The sequence below is a fragment of the Drosophila gunungcola genome, chromosome 3R, assembly GCF_025200985.1.
Source record: "Drosophila gunungcola strain Sukarami chromosome 3R, Dgunungcola_SK_2, whole genome shotgun sequence".
Classification (NCBI taxonomy): Eukaryota; Metazoa; Arthropoda; class Insecta; order Diptera; family Drosophilidae; genus Drosophila; species Drosophila gunungcola.
This window is the reverse complement of record NC_069139.1, coordinates 14,066,275-14,083,549: the sequence shown is the minus strand read 5'-3', so window position 1 is coordinate 14,083,549 and position 17,275 is coordinate 14,066,275. Positions and strand designations below refer to the sequence as shown.

The window sequence follows — 17,275 nt, the reverse complement described above, 5'->3', positions numbered from 1 at the left end:
CAAACTGTCGTTTCGCTGGAAATTCTTGTGGTCAACAAGGTTATCAACACGGCCGCCCTGGCGCTGTTCCTGTGCCGCACTTCAAATAAAAATAAAATTATGACAAAGTCGGCGTTTTTCCGCAGCTCCACAGGCACATTTGGTTTTTAACTGCGCCTGTGAATCATGCCATTGCTAATGATCCGTTGCCCATTGTTGTGAAACCGACCGAGAATTGTAGACTTTTTCTTGTGCGGTGCAGAGCTCGGCTTTTGGCTTTTGACAGTCGCAGAAATACAAATAAATAAATAAATATAACAGGCCGCAGCGGCGGTGGCGGACACTCTTGTTGTGGTGGTCGCAACATCGCCAGTGTCACTGGAAATTAACACCGCCCGGTTTGACTTTGGCTCCAGCGTTTGTCTTTTGCCCCGGCCGCCCGGGCGTATACGTAGTTTAGCATACAATGGCAACAGCAACAGCTAAGCAACAGCAGCAGCAACATGCAATTGTGGCGCTGCTGTCATGTCATGTTGCACAGATTTCCCGCAATGGCCATATTCGCCACATTCCAGAGCCACTGACGATGCCCCAGACGTGCGTGCTCCAAATGCCCGGCTTCTCTTGCCAATACTCACCCTACCAATCCTTATCGCCAATTGCCGATTGGCTGCCAATTTCCCAGCTGAAGTCTTTAACTGGAGGGATGTTGCAATTAGGTCGCCGCAATGCAAATGATCTGCGCGCTGCACGCTCTCAAGTTCGTTTCCCAAGTCTTTTGTTTTCAATTCAAATTCGTGCTCCAAAAAAAGCTCGGACGTCAGTTGATGTCTTGTTAGTTTCAATCATAACTTAGTAATAATATAATCAGATGGCTGATCTTATTTGAGTAATTATTTTATTATTGTTTTAAAATTATAAATTCACTTTGTCTGATTTGTGATTAACCCTGTGATACTTTAGTCTAGGCTTTTGGTTCCCATAATTAAGCAGATTTTGCTTTTATAGTTTGTGATAATTATCTATGTTATAATTAATTTGAACTTTTTGTTATTTTTCGCAAGACCTTTACTTTGAAAAACATTCGAAAAAATCCAACAAACTTTTTAAAACTAACTAGAATAAAAATAACTTAAACGTTCGAGTAAACTTACCCTCAAACTTTAATATATTTCATTGCCAAAAATGTACAAAATTAGAAATCATAGTTAGAGATCCAGGTGAATTTTATTGTACAAAACTTTTCATGTGGAATGAATTACTTGATATAAACAAGAAATTGACCTATGCCTTTTCTGACGACTTGAGTTTTAGTTCAATTCAGATCCTTGTTTAAGTTAAAAACGCTCTTCCTATTTATTTGTTAATAAGAGTTAACACATTTATTTACAAGAAAATTGTTTCTAGTCTCCAGCTCTTGCTCCTAGTGCTCCGGCAGCAATCAGTGCCTCCGCCACTGACCACTCAACATGACTCGGGGTTGGACTTTGGCCACAGAAGGATCCGTCGTGCTCAGAAGTATCTAAACCGTGTGGTGTACGGACTTCCGAAGAAGTTGTATGTCGCATAGGCGGTGTCGGGGGTCTGGAATGTGGTGCTAAAGAACGTGGTGGGATCCCCCGTAGCCGCCGCCACAGCCGCCACAGCTGCCGCTGCTGTTCGAACAAACAAAAGCATTTTAATTGGGTTTCTCACTCGACGCGGCGTGATTAATATTGGATTTGTGGATGTTGGGCAAGTGCACTTGGAGGGGGTATTAATTGTGGTTGCTGCGAGTGCCAAGTGGTGAATTCCAAGCGTAGGCGTCACCCAATGACACGGCTCGAAGGTTGCGCCGGGCTCAAAGCTCACTCAAAACTCCGTCGTCAATCACAATCGCTACGGCAATCACGGAGTCGACGTCACAGTCGTTGGCCGATCGCCTTCGATTGTCCACCAAGTCGTCCGTCCGTCTGACAACGCCCAGCTACTTTGATTAGAATGTCGGTCACATTTGACCACTTCGGGTACCCCTGCCAATTGGTATGTACACTGGAAAAATGCATGCTCTAATGTATGGATACTTTGACGATATCCTGCTTAACAAAAACATTTTTAGGCTGATTACTAACTTTCGAGAATCAAACACTCTTAAGCGAAGTATGAAACTTCCTATTAAAATAATAGCATGTTATGCTTAGTTGCCTTTTGTGTTTGTAAGCATTAAACTATTTTGAGCTAATTTTAAGTATTATGAAAAGTAGCTCCAGTATCAATCTTATTTTGTATGTAAAAAATTATACCAAATAATAATTCAGAGCAACAATATAAACTGCTTATACAACTTCACTTGCTAGAAAAGTTCAGTAGGCTGTCAAGTTTGTTTTCTAAGTCTTTTGTTTGCCCATTTCAAAACGGATTTAGAAACGAACACGGTTTAATGATTAATGGTTGTGCATGTCTTAATATATTTCAAGAACCAAAATTCGAGGATGCTTTTGCTTAAAACAACTTCTCTGTGTGTAATTGTGGTGGGTGGCTGTGGCCGGGGATTGCCCAACGCGCAAGCCAATCGCCGCTCGAATTCATGCTTGGACCTAAATCAGGGGAAGGAAAAATGGGGCGGAAAAGCTGCCATTAATCTACGCCAGTCTTGGGCAATTGTTACGCTGCGGCTTCAGTTATAGATCGGCACTGCCATAACCATTACACATTGCCATGGCCTGGGGCCAGTGGGCTCCTAGCCGCAGGCAGTCCTCATCAGGAAGCCGAGTCCCACTGCGTAACCATTTGGCTTTATGGCTTTATGGCTTTGCGGCCTGGGGGAGAGAGAACTTTCGGCATGCAAAGTTAATTACACAATGGCCGGTCCTTGTCGACTCTCAGGCCTTTCAGCAATCGTGCATAAATTGTCAAATTGTAAAAATTATCTCAACTTAGCGTCGCTGCTTCGATCGCTTTTTACGCTTTTTGTTCCAGTCCATTGTGAAATATCTCTCCATTCATTTGTACAATGAGTTCGGAGTCGGAATTGGAGTTGGAGTTGGAGTCGGCATAGGAGAAAAAGTTGCTCCATTTCTGCATGCTCAAAATCGATATGCAAAAACAGAGCAAGCTGCGCTCGCAAAAAGCGAAAAAAAAAAAATTAACTGGCAACATATTTTGCATGCGGCAAAAGCATAGCAAAGCGAGCAAAGTCGCATTAGTCGCGCATATCATTGACTCCGTCTGGCCACCGTCTGCTCCGTCCCCCCATTCCAATGCGCCATTCCTCGCCAGACCAGATTCCGCTCCTACTCCACTTTGAATCCGGCACGGGACCATTTGCGGTCTGGCTTGGAGTCGCGAATCGCGAGCAGCAATTGTTGCTCCAGCACCTGCTTCTACTCGGATCGTTAAGGAATCTGTTTATATTCTCTGCCACTACAGAGGGTATACTTATTCGCCCGATCTTTAGGTTCATTTAAAGCTGATGGTTGGGTTTCTATCCTAGCTCAACTCAGAAGCTAGGAATGTATTGGAATGCATTCTTAAGCAATTAAGAAAATCACTGACTTTTTTTTTAGCCATTTACAAGGAAATTCACACATGCTCTTTTCTTTTCTTCTCTTTTTGTTCCTTTTCAAAATTTTGCAGTTAAGCATGTTACACATAATATTGTAAATAAAATTTTTAAACAGGATGCATGAAATAAATAAAAAAAAACTGCAATTATTGTTTTTAATGTCTAGTCAATAAATATTAAGATAACTATTTATGAACTTTTACTTTAAATTGTTAGAAAACTGGAAAAAGTGGCAAAGTTCGTTGTCTAAGTCTTTTGCTTATTAATTTTAAAGTTTCAAGCTACCTAATAAAATTTTACCTTAGGTTTGTATAACAGGGAATAGTTAGCGCAAAATTAACTTTCCTGTTCGTTTCCCAAGTCTTTTGTTTGACACTTAAAATTTTATGTTGTATTTTAAATCGATTAAAACTGGCTGTTTATAGTTATTGTAGTGTTTAAGGGTAGGTTTTAAAGATTTTTAAAGTATAAGGTAAACTTTTAAGCCAATGTCCCTGTAGACTTTGTTTGTCTCATCAGAGAGATTACACCTAGATAGCCAAGGGACAAAACGCCTTAACTGGCTTGTCTGCCCATTTGCATAATCATCGTTTTTCTGGCTCCCCAATTGGCCACAAGTGGCCACAGGTCTGCCACCCGGAGTACATGTGCTCGTCTGCGGCCTGATCCGCCAAGTGTGAAGCTGCACTGGTGGGGAGAGCATGCCCTGGTCGAGTTGGATGCGGTCACAGTCGATGGTTTCCCCGGTTCCGTCTTCGTCTTCGTCGGCGTCGGCGTCTGCGTCCCAGTCTCTATATCCCGCCATCGAATCGCGATGCCGCCGCACTTCAAAGCCGGATCGGAGCTGTTAATTAGGCGCTAGTTTTATGTGCGCTTAAAATAATTGCCAACATGGTGATCACTGATCAGCCACTCGAGTGCTTATCCATATATAAAACATAAACATAAACATAAATTCAAATAAAATGGTGCATTGACAAACGAAAATTGCAAAAATCGAAATGCGGTGGTGGTTTTTTTTTTGGTTTTGTTTAATAATATTTTTCGGTTTATTCATAATTTTAATTTAGCTTCTGGTTACAAATAAAATAAGGTAAAATAAAAGATAAAATCATAATACAATTCCAATTTGAAACATAAATTATAAGAAAGCAAAAATCATAAGAGAAATAAAAATACAAAACGAAACAATAAAATGGGAATTAACATTGGGATTTCAAGCTAATTAAACTAAGTAATGTTAAGTTTATTTTAAGGGGAGGGGAAGGGGGGAAGAGGTGCCGAGTTAGTGGGTGTTTTTGTGGGCGGCTGTAATTAGCTAAGAGGGACGCATTTCCGTTTCCGGTGCTGGTGCTGGTGTGCAAAGTGTGTGTGTGCTTTGGGTTAATTACTGCTAGTCGGTGTGGTGTGGTGTGGTGTGGGGAAGATTTGGTATTCGGTGTGGGGAAGATTTGTTACTTTAACCAGAGAGTTTTCCTGCGAATAAGACATTTGTGTGGTTTGCAAATTAATGTGCAACTATTTAACAATAACAAAGAGATAACAAAAACACGGCTACATATTGCACTAATAAAGCTTTTCTCTTCTAGGAGTGTGTGGGTGTCTTTGTGTGTGTGTGTGTGTGTGTGTGTGTGTGAGTAAGTGAGATGAAGGAGCACTAATCAATATTTCTTTTTCAAACAGTGCGTTTAAAGAGGTTCGCATTACTTTGCTGGGGCGGCACAAAACCGTATCCGGAGGCGCCTACGACCACGCCGCTAGACTCGTCCACTGCATCTGGCGGGGATGGGGGGAACACCACGGGTCCTGCAAGAAAATCGGGTCAAAAGTGTGAAAATATTACAATATTGATATAGTTTCTATAACTGAAAAATATATTTAAGTAACTTTTGTTTTGTTGAACAGAAATAGGAATATAATTTAATAAAATTGTATAATTATACAGCTTAATTTGGATATATTTGGCTATTTAAATTATTTTTTCAGAAGTTTTTTTCTTGTATATCGTGATTGTGTAGTAAATAATAAATACTTGCAGCACATAAATTATGCTCTTATAATTACCGAATATTTTATTATTTAAAACCATTATGACTACTTAATAAAAACGTTGTTAGCTAACTTTTGCATTATAACTGATTTTATTTATCGTCCACAATTCTTACAAAATTATTTTACACAACTAAAACCATTTATTTTAAGAACAAAATCTTGATAGATAGATCGTTTGAATACTTATTACAAACATATCAGGTTAATATACCTATTTTGTTTCTTAATTCGTAAACATCTGCCCAAATAGAGCACACATCATCCACATACTCACCTCTGTTCTGTCGAGGATCTCGGACCTGTGTGGCGGATGAGGGTCCCGCCAGAGCCACGGGATCGAATCCGAAGCGAGCCCGGCTGGGGAACTGTCCCAGAAAGTATTGCTGACCCGCGGCGAAGGCCACGAAGAGGCAGAGGGCGGCGATGGTGACTAACTGCAAGTGGAAGTGGACAATGCACATGGTTAGGGGTATTTGGGTATTTGGTTATTTTTATATTACGAGCGGATTGCTAACATACGAGTATGACCGAAGGCATGCACGGGCCAATTGCACTGGTTACACGCTGGCCAAAGCAATTAAGCCGTGGAAATGTGTGCCAATGCCATAAGCCGACAATTAAATACCGAACGCAAGACAACGCAGAATGCCACATGGCTCGCTTTCGGTCCGGTCAAGTGCAGTCGCCTTGAGCACGAGCCAGAAAGCCAGAAAGCCAGAAAGCCTGGCCAGAAGCTCAAAAAGCCGGAGTGCCAGAGTACCGGAGTACTACTAACAGTTCCAGTTCGCCACCGATTCCAATTCGGTTCTGGTCGATGGCCAAAAGACCTAAGCAATTTGCCCAAGTCAACTGGTGCAATAAGCCAAGACGAATTTATGACAAATATGGCCCACATTTATTTCGTTGTTAATAAGGGATTTGTCAGGTGGCACATTTATCCAGACATATGCTCTCTAACTGTTGGACATTTAACCAAATAATTGCTTTGGTTAAAAGATAATAGTTTTTGGAGAAACAGCTGGAAGCCATTTAGTTTATATATTTTTTTTGGAAAGTTGTTATTTAGTTTTATTTCTTACTATTTTAAATAATTTCTTGGATTGTAATCCGTAATCAGCTAACCAGTTCTAAGTATGCACATTTTTAAACGACCACTGATCCTTTTTGCGAAATATTTAAATATCAGCCTGATTAACGTTCTCCAAATTTTTAATTGGACATGGAAGCGGTATAAAAAGTGTGAGCGATTTAAATTTAATTGTTCATTTAACAACCCAGTATGTGGCAGTTGATTTTTGATTGCAAGTGCTTTAGAAAAATAAAATCTTAATTACAGTATGGCTTCAGGAAGCTTGCAGCTGATTTGTGTCTCCCAAGGCACAGTAAATTTAAGTGGGTTCCTTTTATGTGATTTTTTTTCTTTTTTTCTGCTTTGCTTGAAACATTTTGAAAGCCGCACAAAGCCAAGCAGCCAAGCAGCCAAGGGAAAATGTGCGCTTTATTCGCTTTACTAAGTTTATTGAATGCACATCACGTTGAGCCGCCACAACTGCACCGAAGTGTGATAAATTTGTTAAATAGCAATCACGGCTGCGATTATTTTCCCGCTGACCCCAATCTCCTCGATCGCCTGGGATGCAAATCGATTCGGATTCGGATACGGACTCGGAATCGAAGACGGAGGTGGGTGGGAATGGGGGCCACATGCTGTGCAAATTGTCTGGCTGAGTGGTTCATAAATCCAGCAGTCTTTGGATCTGTTTGTCGAACGTCTTAGTTATGGCCCTCACTTGGCCGGCAGACTGACTTTAATCATAGGGCAGACTTGACTTAATAGAACGGGTTTCTTTTTTTCGATCGATTTTCCCCCATCGATTGCACCCATATACCGTTTGCAACCTGCTAATGCAAATGTTGCCAATGTTTCGGGCCTCATTAATTGCTTAATGGGCCGCGCCTTGGCTGCCTGATTTCTGCGAGGGTTCACAAGCGAACCCTGTGGGTCCAAGCTGCAACAATAACGCTAATTGCTATTAGCCAAAATATGCTACAAAATAATCACAAAATATGCAAACAAGGCGGTCGCTAAGTTGCCAACATGCAGCCAGTGCGACTTGTGAAAAAAATAGTTTTAATTAATTCGTGTTTGCTGTTGTTGTTCTGCCTCAAGTTGTTGTTGCTGCTGTTGTTGTTGGCCAGGCAGAGACTGCCACGCTATTGCCACATCCAAATCTACGTCGAAAAGAGTGCAAACAGTGGCGCAGGAATCGAACTCAATTTCAGTTTCAGGCAACAGAGTTCTCAAGAGCGGCGAACATGTGATCGTTAAGGGAAATACTGACAGAATACAAGAGTGTCTGTCATTTCGACTCACTGGAGCAGGGACTAATGATCTGATCTGGGGACCAAGCTGCCGAGGGTCTGTAATTCATTTGCAACGATTACTCCACAACAATTTTGACTTTAAACTGCGGAAACAACATTAATTCATTGCAGTTTCATTACAAGGTTGTAAAGTTTTTTTTTTTAAATTTGAGACATTTATTTGAAGCTTATATCTGTTATTGTGTTTAAACATTCATAATTTATTTACGTGTTATTCACCTGCAAGTGGATGTAAAACCTATAAACCATCCTACATAAATGGCTTAAACGGAAATGAGACACAAACCGCTTGTAGAGAAGGCTTTCAAAACATAGCCAAACAAATTAGATCCATCTGTCTTGACCAGTGGTTCGAGTGGTTGGTTTGGCCGGGTTCTCCCCTCCATCTGTGCCACTGCCAGCCAATCTTGACCAGAGAACTCAGCCACTGCCAGTCAACGTACTCTAGTATCTCACGTAAACACATGTAGCCGTCAAAAAGTCGTCAGCCGGCTGTTTGCATCTGGAATGCGAGAATTCCGCGAGAGCAGCCCCACAGATGCCAAATTTGAAAGTAATCGTTTTGGCTAATTAAGTGGCTTTTAATTGGGCTAATTAGCGGGTGGTGGTGCTGGTGCTGGGATTTAGAACAATGCCTGCGGTCTTCATGGGCTTCCACCCCCTGCACATTCGCCTAGCTCCTCACATTCCGACAAATTAGCCAAACAAATGACCTTAGATATGATTTCGTAACTGGGCGACTTGGGCTGCTATAAAACACTCTGGCGGAGCACTAGCAACCACACCAGAAACCACACCAGATAGCACAGCACAGCACACACCACACAACACACAATTCAGATATCGAGGCACTCGACGGCTGCTGCTGTTGGCCAACGGCGGCCCATGCGAAAACATATACCATACCCATAGCCATAGCCATACCCATACCCACCCACCCACAACAATGATTAAGTGCAGCAACATGTGAGCGTGCCAGCGCACATATAGTGTAGTGTAGTTAACTTGTGGAGCCAAATAAAAAGCCAGGCATACATAAAATCACTAAACAACGACAGCGACTTGGGGCACCGGCCATGGACGGACGACGATAGGTACATTGTCTCGTTAGCCCGCAAAAGCTGATAGCCCCTGGATTTGGGGTATAATAGCTCTGTCATGCCGCACAGATACTGCAGAGCCGACTTTTGTGGCACCCGCAATTGAATTGAAATTGATTCGTACGTTTGGGAGCACTTGACTTGTAATAACCATATTTTAGGCACTTTTAACCCGCAAAGAGGGTCGCTTTGTGACATGTGTACCTAATACATCATTATATGGTGGGATTCTGTCACCTTAAAATAGTATTTTTTATGCGAGACTCTTTAATTTTAATTGATCTATAATAATTATTTAATTAATATCAAAATGTTTTAAGATGTATCCGCTTATCTTATCTTTTATCATTTCGGTTTCTTTAGTTTTGGTTTAATTTTAGTTCAGGCTCAATTTATATTTAATCTTCAATTCCTACAGCGGAACCCTATTAAGTTATTTTTGAGGTATGTGCTTAGTTTTAAAATAATCATACAAATATTTTATTGCCTTGATAAAATAAGTAAAGGCAAATAAAAACCTACTTTTAGATTACCATGAAGACGAGAAAACGGGTCTAAGTGTATTCAAAGGCCAGCACTACACAAATCTAGTTTCCCCTTCCAATTTTTCATTTACTTAATTGCTTATTGGTTATCAGTTATAAACATTTTCAAATCTTAACTATCAATTGTTATAGTTTGCCTGTTCGAAAGTCCTGAACTGCTCTAATTTAGCCACTTTCTACGGGGTATTCACTCCACAGCATAACTCCATTTAGCCATGTTACTCCCTTCATATTTTTTATTTGATTTTTCATTTATGCACAGGCATTTATTGGCTTTTAGATTTTGATTGGCTGCCAATGTGCGGCTTAAAATAAATTATATTTATTGCTTGGCCAGCCAGGCAAGAACAGGTAATCGAAACTGCACTATCAACGAATGAGTTCCAGAAGTTTATTGGCTTCCAGTCTAAGATTTGCATGAGTCAGAGGGAGCCTGGAAAAACTGAAAAGCTGATGGATATCCAGGTGGCAGGCGAGCAGCTGCTAATTAATCTTGCTTATGTTTAAACGATTTGTCATTTGCCCAGTTTGTCGGTGGTTTGGTCGGGCGTAATTAATTTTATGTGAAAACTGCACGCAGATGGAAAAGTGAATGTGAGTGGAGCGAGACAATTGAACTCGCCCCGAACACGAGTTATTATTGTTATCTTTTGTTTACGATAGCAACGCCCAGTGTTGGCGGTTTCTTTTTTTTTTTTTTTTTTTTTTTTTTTTTGGCAGATGGGGTCAATGCTCGATTGAGCAACGATTTGGCTTTAGCTGACTTTCAACACGGAAGCTTGAGTTAAGAGTTAAGAGTTAAGAGCTTGGACTCTCAAACGCAAATAACGCTGCTTGTCCAAAGCTGGATCGGCGCAAAGTGTTGGATGTAGTAGGTGCAACCAACAGCCTCGAAAATGGCAACGGCTATAGCTATGGCTGCGGCTACGGCAAAATCCAAATGAAAATCAACATGAACTAAAACAGCAACAGCAATAGCAACAACCGACGACTGCCGCTTCAAATTACTTTGAATTGTGTTTAATAGGTGGGAAATGGAGTCAGTTGGCGACTTCGGGGCCGGCTGCCCCGCTGATTGTTGCCCAATCTATTGTCAATGTAATTGTAATTGAATTATTAAACATCAATTTGGCTAGGAAGTGCAAATTGCCAGCAGTCAGCGGTCGTGCAGCGTGAGAATCGAGATTTTCCTTTTTCCTGCAACACAAATGCCATAGAAGGCAGCCAAAAGCAGCCCAGTGAAATGGGTTCAAGTTCAAACTGGTTTCCAGCTGCAAGCGGGCGCAAAATTTGTATCGTTTAGAGTCTGACAAAATGCCAAACACAGCGCCAGACGACGTAGACGCACATGCCTCATAAATATGGTAATGGACCGCGAATATCTAGCAGAAATGCCATACTTTTCGCAACTGTCATGGCAACTGGCGCATGTGGGCAGTTGAAATTTGGTCGCCAACTGGACATGTGTACTGGACACATGCACTTGCCATGAGCACTGCCATATCGCACTGGCCTGACGACTGGCCAACCGAGTGACTGACTACATGGACACATGGACTCTTTGGCCATCTGAATCCCGCACTGGAGTCGTGCGATTGCGACAGCCCAAGCCACGCAGCTCGCCAGCCCGAAATCCTATGCCAACTCCAACGCTAATCGCCATCCAGAGACGGAAAAGCATAATAAAAACTGTTGTGCCCGCTCCGTCCGATGCGACGATATCGAATGACATGGCCTGGAGCCCCAGATGGCGGTGTCTCCGGCTCGGAATGTCCCACTCCTGCAGAAACGAAAGTGGTCGATGGCCTGCAGGAGGCTGACTCAAATGCCTCTGCTTGGAAGTGGTATAAGATATGGTTCCAAAATGAATACCATCAATAGTATAGTCCAACTACATTTTAAAAAACATCTTTTATTTAAGATCAATTGTAAACTTATTTTTTTGAGCGGCAAGCAAATCATTTTTAGTCGAAAAATGTATGTAAAATAACACGATTTTAGTTGAATTTCAATTATTTTAACATAAATAATAAAAATGTTCTTTTTTGGAGAAGAAAATAAATCAATAAGATTATCATTTTAAACTAACGCTATCAGTTAGATATCAATATTTTGAAATATATTTTTATGTTTTATACTGTTTGGTAGCAAAAAGCTTAAGGCTTATGCAAAGTTCTTAAAAAATATGAAGCAGTCGCAAAAGCTGACAAAAGGTTAATAAATACATTTATTGCAAGATAGTAAAATGAGAACCTAACGTAAAACCTCTTTAAACCTTTTCTTATTTATACATATTTTTATGAACCATTTCCACAACACTTTTGAAGACTTCTGTAATAGAGTGTGTCGTTGTTGCAGCCGACAAACCCAAAGGCAAAAAAGCAAAACTGTGCTAGCGGTAATTATGCATGGAGTGGACTTGCCGTCGTCCCCGTACTTGGGCATTTAGCAATCGGCACTTTCCGGCGCGACATCTTCATTAGAGTTAGAGGCAAGCCAAGCGCAACCGAAGCCAAAAACCCAGATCCAAAATACAAAATACAAAGTACGACATCAAATTGTACGAGTACGTATGGCAATTAATTTGAATTTCCACACGCAAAGCGTGCAAAAGGCAGCAAGCTTTAAACCTTTCGACGGTCGGACATCTGCTGGAGCGACTAACAGAGTTGGCTGAGGCAATTAATAAATCTTGTTCGTGTGCATGGTCGAATCCTAATCGAGAGCGACGTTGATGGCGGTTTCCCAGGGTGCCAGTTTTGCCTGGATAGCCCCTAACCCCCCACTCCCCCTATCTCTTCATTTCAGCACCCAACTCTGGGTGCATTGCATAAGCCATTTTCCAATGCAATGCACGCTTGCATTTTTATAATGTTTCAGTTTTTCTCTCACAATTTTCCACGCACAGCTTCGGTTCATTTGATTCATTCATGACTGCGTCTGGGGCTTGGTTGGATAGCTATTGGTTTTGCCATATCGCTTTTGGCTTTGCCTGGGAGTCGGCTTGGCACACGCAATTGGACACGAGAAGTTGGTCAGCCGGCCATTGGCAATTGGTCTTGGCTTTGGCATTGTATCGCGTGTGTATCGCACTTTTCAATTAAGTTACAAAACGCATGCCCCCCAAGCACGTTTTCGGCTGGTTTTCTTGTCCAATCTGTCTGCCCGCCGTCTGCGAACTCCGCACCCCAATCCCCGATCCCCGATCACCGATCTCCGGATCACAGATCTTTATGGCCTTCATCGTGAACTTGAGAGTTTATGTTTTTGCGCGTACGCGAGCGATTTTGCGTGCGTTTTCCCATGTAATTGCGGGCTACTCGACTTGATTGCCAACTGCGGGGCGGAAACTCTTTAGACTTCTTATTAAATCTGGTTAGAGGCGTATAATTTTGCGTTTCATTGACCTATAAATTATGACATGATTCAGAATCGGATGAGAAAATTAGTTAAATTAACCGCTTGGCATTACCCCTTTGGAAAGACTACGTAAAAATATTTTATTTCGGCTTTATCGTGTGTTGGAAAGATTCAATGTTAAATCCAATTCATTCATTAGCAGTTGGGAAAATTCGAATATTAGTATTTACTTTTGAATGGGTTTATTTCATGAGCTTTTCAATATTTCCGTCTTATCACATTTAATTTTTAAAACTTGTATGATTAATCCTTAAGACAGTTATCCAAAATAATGATAATAAAACCCAAAGGGCGGTTTATAATTTGTATAATATTTAACTTGCGGAAACATAAACAAGCTAAAATATGAACGAAAGAATAAAATGAAACCTTGTTTAAGCAAACATTATAATTTAAATCCGAAAAATGTTCATTTTAAAGCAAAAACATTTTAATTTGATAATAAAAAACCAACTGGTTTAATCAAAATCAAATGAAAGTGAAAATACAAAATACAAAATTACGAAATACGAACTTTAATGCGATATTGAAAGAAATTCAACACATTAAATATTGAGTCAATCTGATATGGTTGCCCAGCATCCAGTCAAAATATCAAGATCAAATTATGCCGAAAAACCTTGTTCAAAATATGCATATTTTGGCCATACGCATTCAAATTTCCATCAAATTTTCAGCGCCTTGAACGTGGATGGATATGGATGGTCGCCGAAAATAATGCACATAAACTTATATGGCTTATATGGATATAGACATATCGAGGCGGTGGCCTGGCTTTCATGGCCCGCTGACACACGACGCCGTGGACCATAAATTAGAGTGCCAGGGTCCAATAAAAATTCTTGGGGAGCGAACAATGCGCTGGTCGACCGCGGCGGCCATTTGACAACTGTCAAACCGAAATAGTTGACTTCATTTGCGGCTTAAACGAGGCTCAAACGTGTTAACAATTACGGGGCATTAGCGGCCCATGCAAATGCCGTGACAATTGTCGCGAAAAACGAAAGACTTAGGCAACGAACTTGCAACACGAATTGCAGCTAACGCAGAAAAACCGAATAAAAATACTTACGAATTTCATATTTGCTGGCTGATTGAGCTGCTGCTTGATGTGCGTGTGAGAAGCTGCAATTAGTTAACAAATATTTGAATTATATCTGACTTAAGCACTGTCACTTTTCATTTGCTTGACACGAAACGGTATTAGCTTTGAATTTATAATCGACTGGTATTTCATTAATTGTTGACGTTTCTTTGGTAAATTCTTGAGTTTCGAGTTTCGTTAACCAAATGCATTAATGCGTTATTTTGATGGCTTTATTTTTTTGTTTGTTTTTCGTGTGTTATTTATGGATGGCAACCGACGAGCACGCGAAGCCAGGAAAAACTGAATCCAAAGTCTAGTATATAGTACTCCAAAAAGCTGGGGCCTTACACGGTGGATATTTCGTGTGCGGAGCTCTCGGCTTTTGGATCTCGGATCTCGAATCTCGAATTTCGAACCGCTGTACGTCGGCCTGTGGCAGTAAAACGTTTAATGAATTCCAACAGATATGCTCAGTTGATTTTATATAAAGCATGGCCCGATCTCTGCCAACGTCGACTGCTCTGCTGGCGTGCATTTGTTTTGAGTGGCTTTTTGTTTCCCGGGCTTTGAGTGAGTGAGTTATTTTTGCTTTTCAGTGGGTCTACGTGCTTTTGGCTTTTGCCTTCACCCCCGGGCCACGTGATGTTTGTTCTCTGCAAGGGGAATCGCTGGTGCTTAATGTTGATGGCAAACTGCAGTGGCAGTAGCAGTAGCAGTAGCACTCGCATCAAATTCAACTTTCTAGCGAATCAATATTCATCGTCTTGGTTCCGGTAACCAGTTTTGGGTGCACAAACGGGTCGATCAGCTGGCGATGCTGATGCCGATATCTATGCAAATCCGTGTATCTAGCATATGTAATTGGAAAGCTACAGGCAACACCTTGACTTGATTGCAGGTGAAAACAAAACAACAACCACTTGGCCCGCGTCGGCATTAGGCAATTTCTTCCGCCTCTGTCACTTCCACTTGACCGTGAAATTCGCTGGAGATTCGTTTGATTTAAATGACAATTTACGTTATGCTCGCTTCTGTGATTAAGAATGGCAATATGCATAATCTGAATCATAATTATATGATCACAATACGCTCGTTCTCGGCCGGAAGCTTGGCATTCCATGCCCCATAGAATCCGGCGGCATCTTTTTTCCCCCTCCTTAAGTGTATCGTTTAACGATTGACATTTATGTGGCCGACTGTTTGCTGCTGTGTGGCCCTTAAAAAAAAAAGCGATAAATGTGAAATTCATGAGGAATGCTTGTCATGCTTGATTAGCTTTAATCTTATACGATTTGCACACTTGTTTGCTGCTATGCGAGCAATGCGTTCGGTCTGGAGTTTTTATGTTAGTTGTTTTATGCGACCAGGCGAGGGGAGGGAGGGGAAGGGAAGGGGGAAGAGCAGTAGCAAGTTCAAGTTCAAATCACAGCTAGCCACAAATGCTCCTTGGCTGGCTGCAACCGCCAAAGTCGAAGCGATTGGCTAACAATTGATACTCTTCCCGAGGAGTGTACTCTGACAGGTATGAAAGTTTGTCATGAAATGTAAGTAGGAAAGGATTAGATTATTAAAATATAGATTAAACATCTGGGATATTAGAAAAATTATAGTTTTAATTAAAACATTTTTATATATATTTCTGTATAAGACTTTTGCTAAAAATAGACCTAAGTACCTACCATTTTAATTTGTTATAAACATTTTATGAGCTTTAACGCTTTTTTCTAATTGATGTAGGCTAACCAAATTAATTATAAGTTGCTTAATATTTCGGTTTACATTGTAACAATGGTCGATATAATAATTTAATAATACTTTTAAAAAGTTTGGTTCATTAAGTTGATTTTTATTAGCGTTGTTAAGTTTTTAATGCTTACCTAGTCATAAACTTTGTCAAAGATTCAGCATGTTTTTAATTATTTATTATTTGGTTAAGATACTCCAGTTTTATACACTTTTATACCTTTTGGCTCAATATAGGTTAATTCCCTGAACTCAGCTCTATGATCGAACTTTATGCCAGGGTATTGTCTTAGGTCTAGCTGGCCTTCCGTTCTGTTCTCTTCGGTTTTTGCATTGTCTTCAGACGACGGCGAGAGGGTCAAGTTCAGTTTCAATTGCTATTGCTGTAAGCGAGGCAATTAATGCGGCTAATTGTTGATTGCCATTGATTTATGCTGAATCAATTAGCCAATTGCCTTGCGCGTACTCTGGCTTTCTTTGCTTGATTTGGCAGCGGTTTTGGTTATCAATCATTCATTGGCTCAAGCCAATGAAATGCTGAGCGGCCTCAGATTTGGCCTGTCTTGGCCTGGCCCCAGGTTATTGCCACTTTGAGGAATTGAAAAGTGCTGCTTGTTTGGGCCTGAACTTGTCCGCACATGACAGCCGATAGCTGTAGTTTATAAATGAGCTTTTAAGCGAGCTACTAATTGCCAGATTCTATCGGGCCATAAGTATCACTATAAATAGCCGCTGACGCGATGGTCCAACCATGATAATTGCTACATCCTGCTGCTGATCGGGTGGGAAAACTCTGGACCCCACGGGCCATTAATCAATCCCCAACTTCCATTAGGGAGCTTTCGGGGCCTCCGCCACTCCCCGAAATCGAGGATGATGGTCCCGAAATAACCGCCATATCTCACTCGAACCCATGAGGAAGTCGTATGAAGTCGAAGTCGCAGTCGAAGTCGCAGTCGAAGTCGCACAGGTGAGTCAAAGTCAAATCGCGCGGGGCGACAAGAACGAATGACTGCGAAAATATATCGGCAGCTCAGCGGAAACTGGCTCAGATAATGCACCTGTAGTTGTTTGGGGAGGTGAAAAGTGAAATGATTTCATAAATGACTGATATAATTAGGCACGTTATATGCCAATTAGCGGCGTTTTGAGGAAGCAACAAGCCGCCTTTCACAGGTGACACATCTTGCACCGTTAGCGGCATTGCTAATTGTGCCCAAATCAGAATCAGAATCATCCAATGAGCATTTAAATCGGAATTATTGCTGCATTCTAAAGTTCCTGAAGCATTTGCATTTTTCTGCCGCCTGTTCTCACGACTCCGACCTTGACAATGACCCCCAAAGTCGACGGCTAACGCACGCCGAGGAGGAAAACTCTTGGCTAACTGGTTTTCCCGCCCGATCTCCACCAGATCACC

General features: G+C 41.3%; 1 protein-coding gene across 2 annotated transcripts; it reads right to left on the bottom strand.

The window, feature by feature from the left end:
* Window positions 1-1,334: 1,334 nt before the first annotated feature.
* LOC128264507 (uncharacterized) lies at window positions 1,335-14,602 on the bottom strand. Of its 2 annotated transcripts, none has more exons than XM_053000021.1 (5): window positions 14,461-14,602; window positions 14,098-14,150; window positions 5,850-6,009; window positions 5,231-5,329; window positions 1,335-1,634 (listed from the first exon to the last, which is right to left on the bottom strand). In XM_053000021.1, exons 2-5 carry the CDS (start codon window positions 14,104-14,106, stop codon window positions 1,492-1,494), a joined length of 411 nt encoding a protein of 136 aa, XP_052855981.1. In that variant the 5' UTR covers window positions 14,107-14,150; window positions 14,461-14,602; the 3' UTR covers window positions 1,335-1,491. The 2 variants fall into 2 exon arrangements, with proteins under 2 accessions (XP_052855981.1, XP_052855989.1); XM_053000029.1 differs by lacking the exon at window positions 1,335-1,634 and adding an exon at window positions 4,560-4,999 and having other exon boundaries at window positions 14,461-14,601.
* Window positions 14,603-17,275: the final 2,673 nt, after the last annotated feature.

Bases quoted from the DNA above. Each gene is read 5' to 3' on its own strand.
- LOC128264507 (XM_053000021.1), bottom strand. The intron at 5,330-5,849 runs GTGAGTATGTGG...ATTTTCTTGCAG, and splicing joins AGATCCTCGACAGAACAGAG to GACCCGTGGTGTTCCCCCCA. The intron at 1,635-5,230 runs GTAATGCGAACC...TTGTTCGAACAG, and splicing joins TTTTGTGCCGCCCCAGCAAA to CAGCGGCAGCTGTGGCGGCT.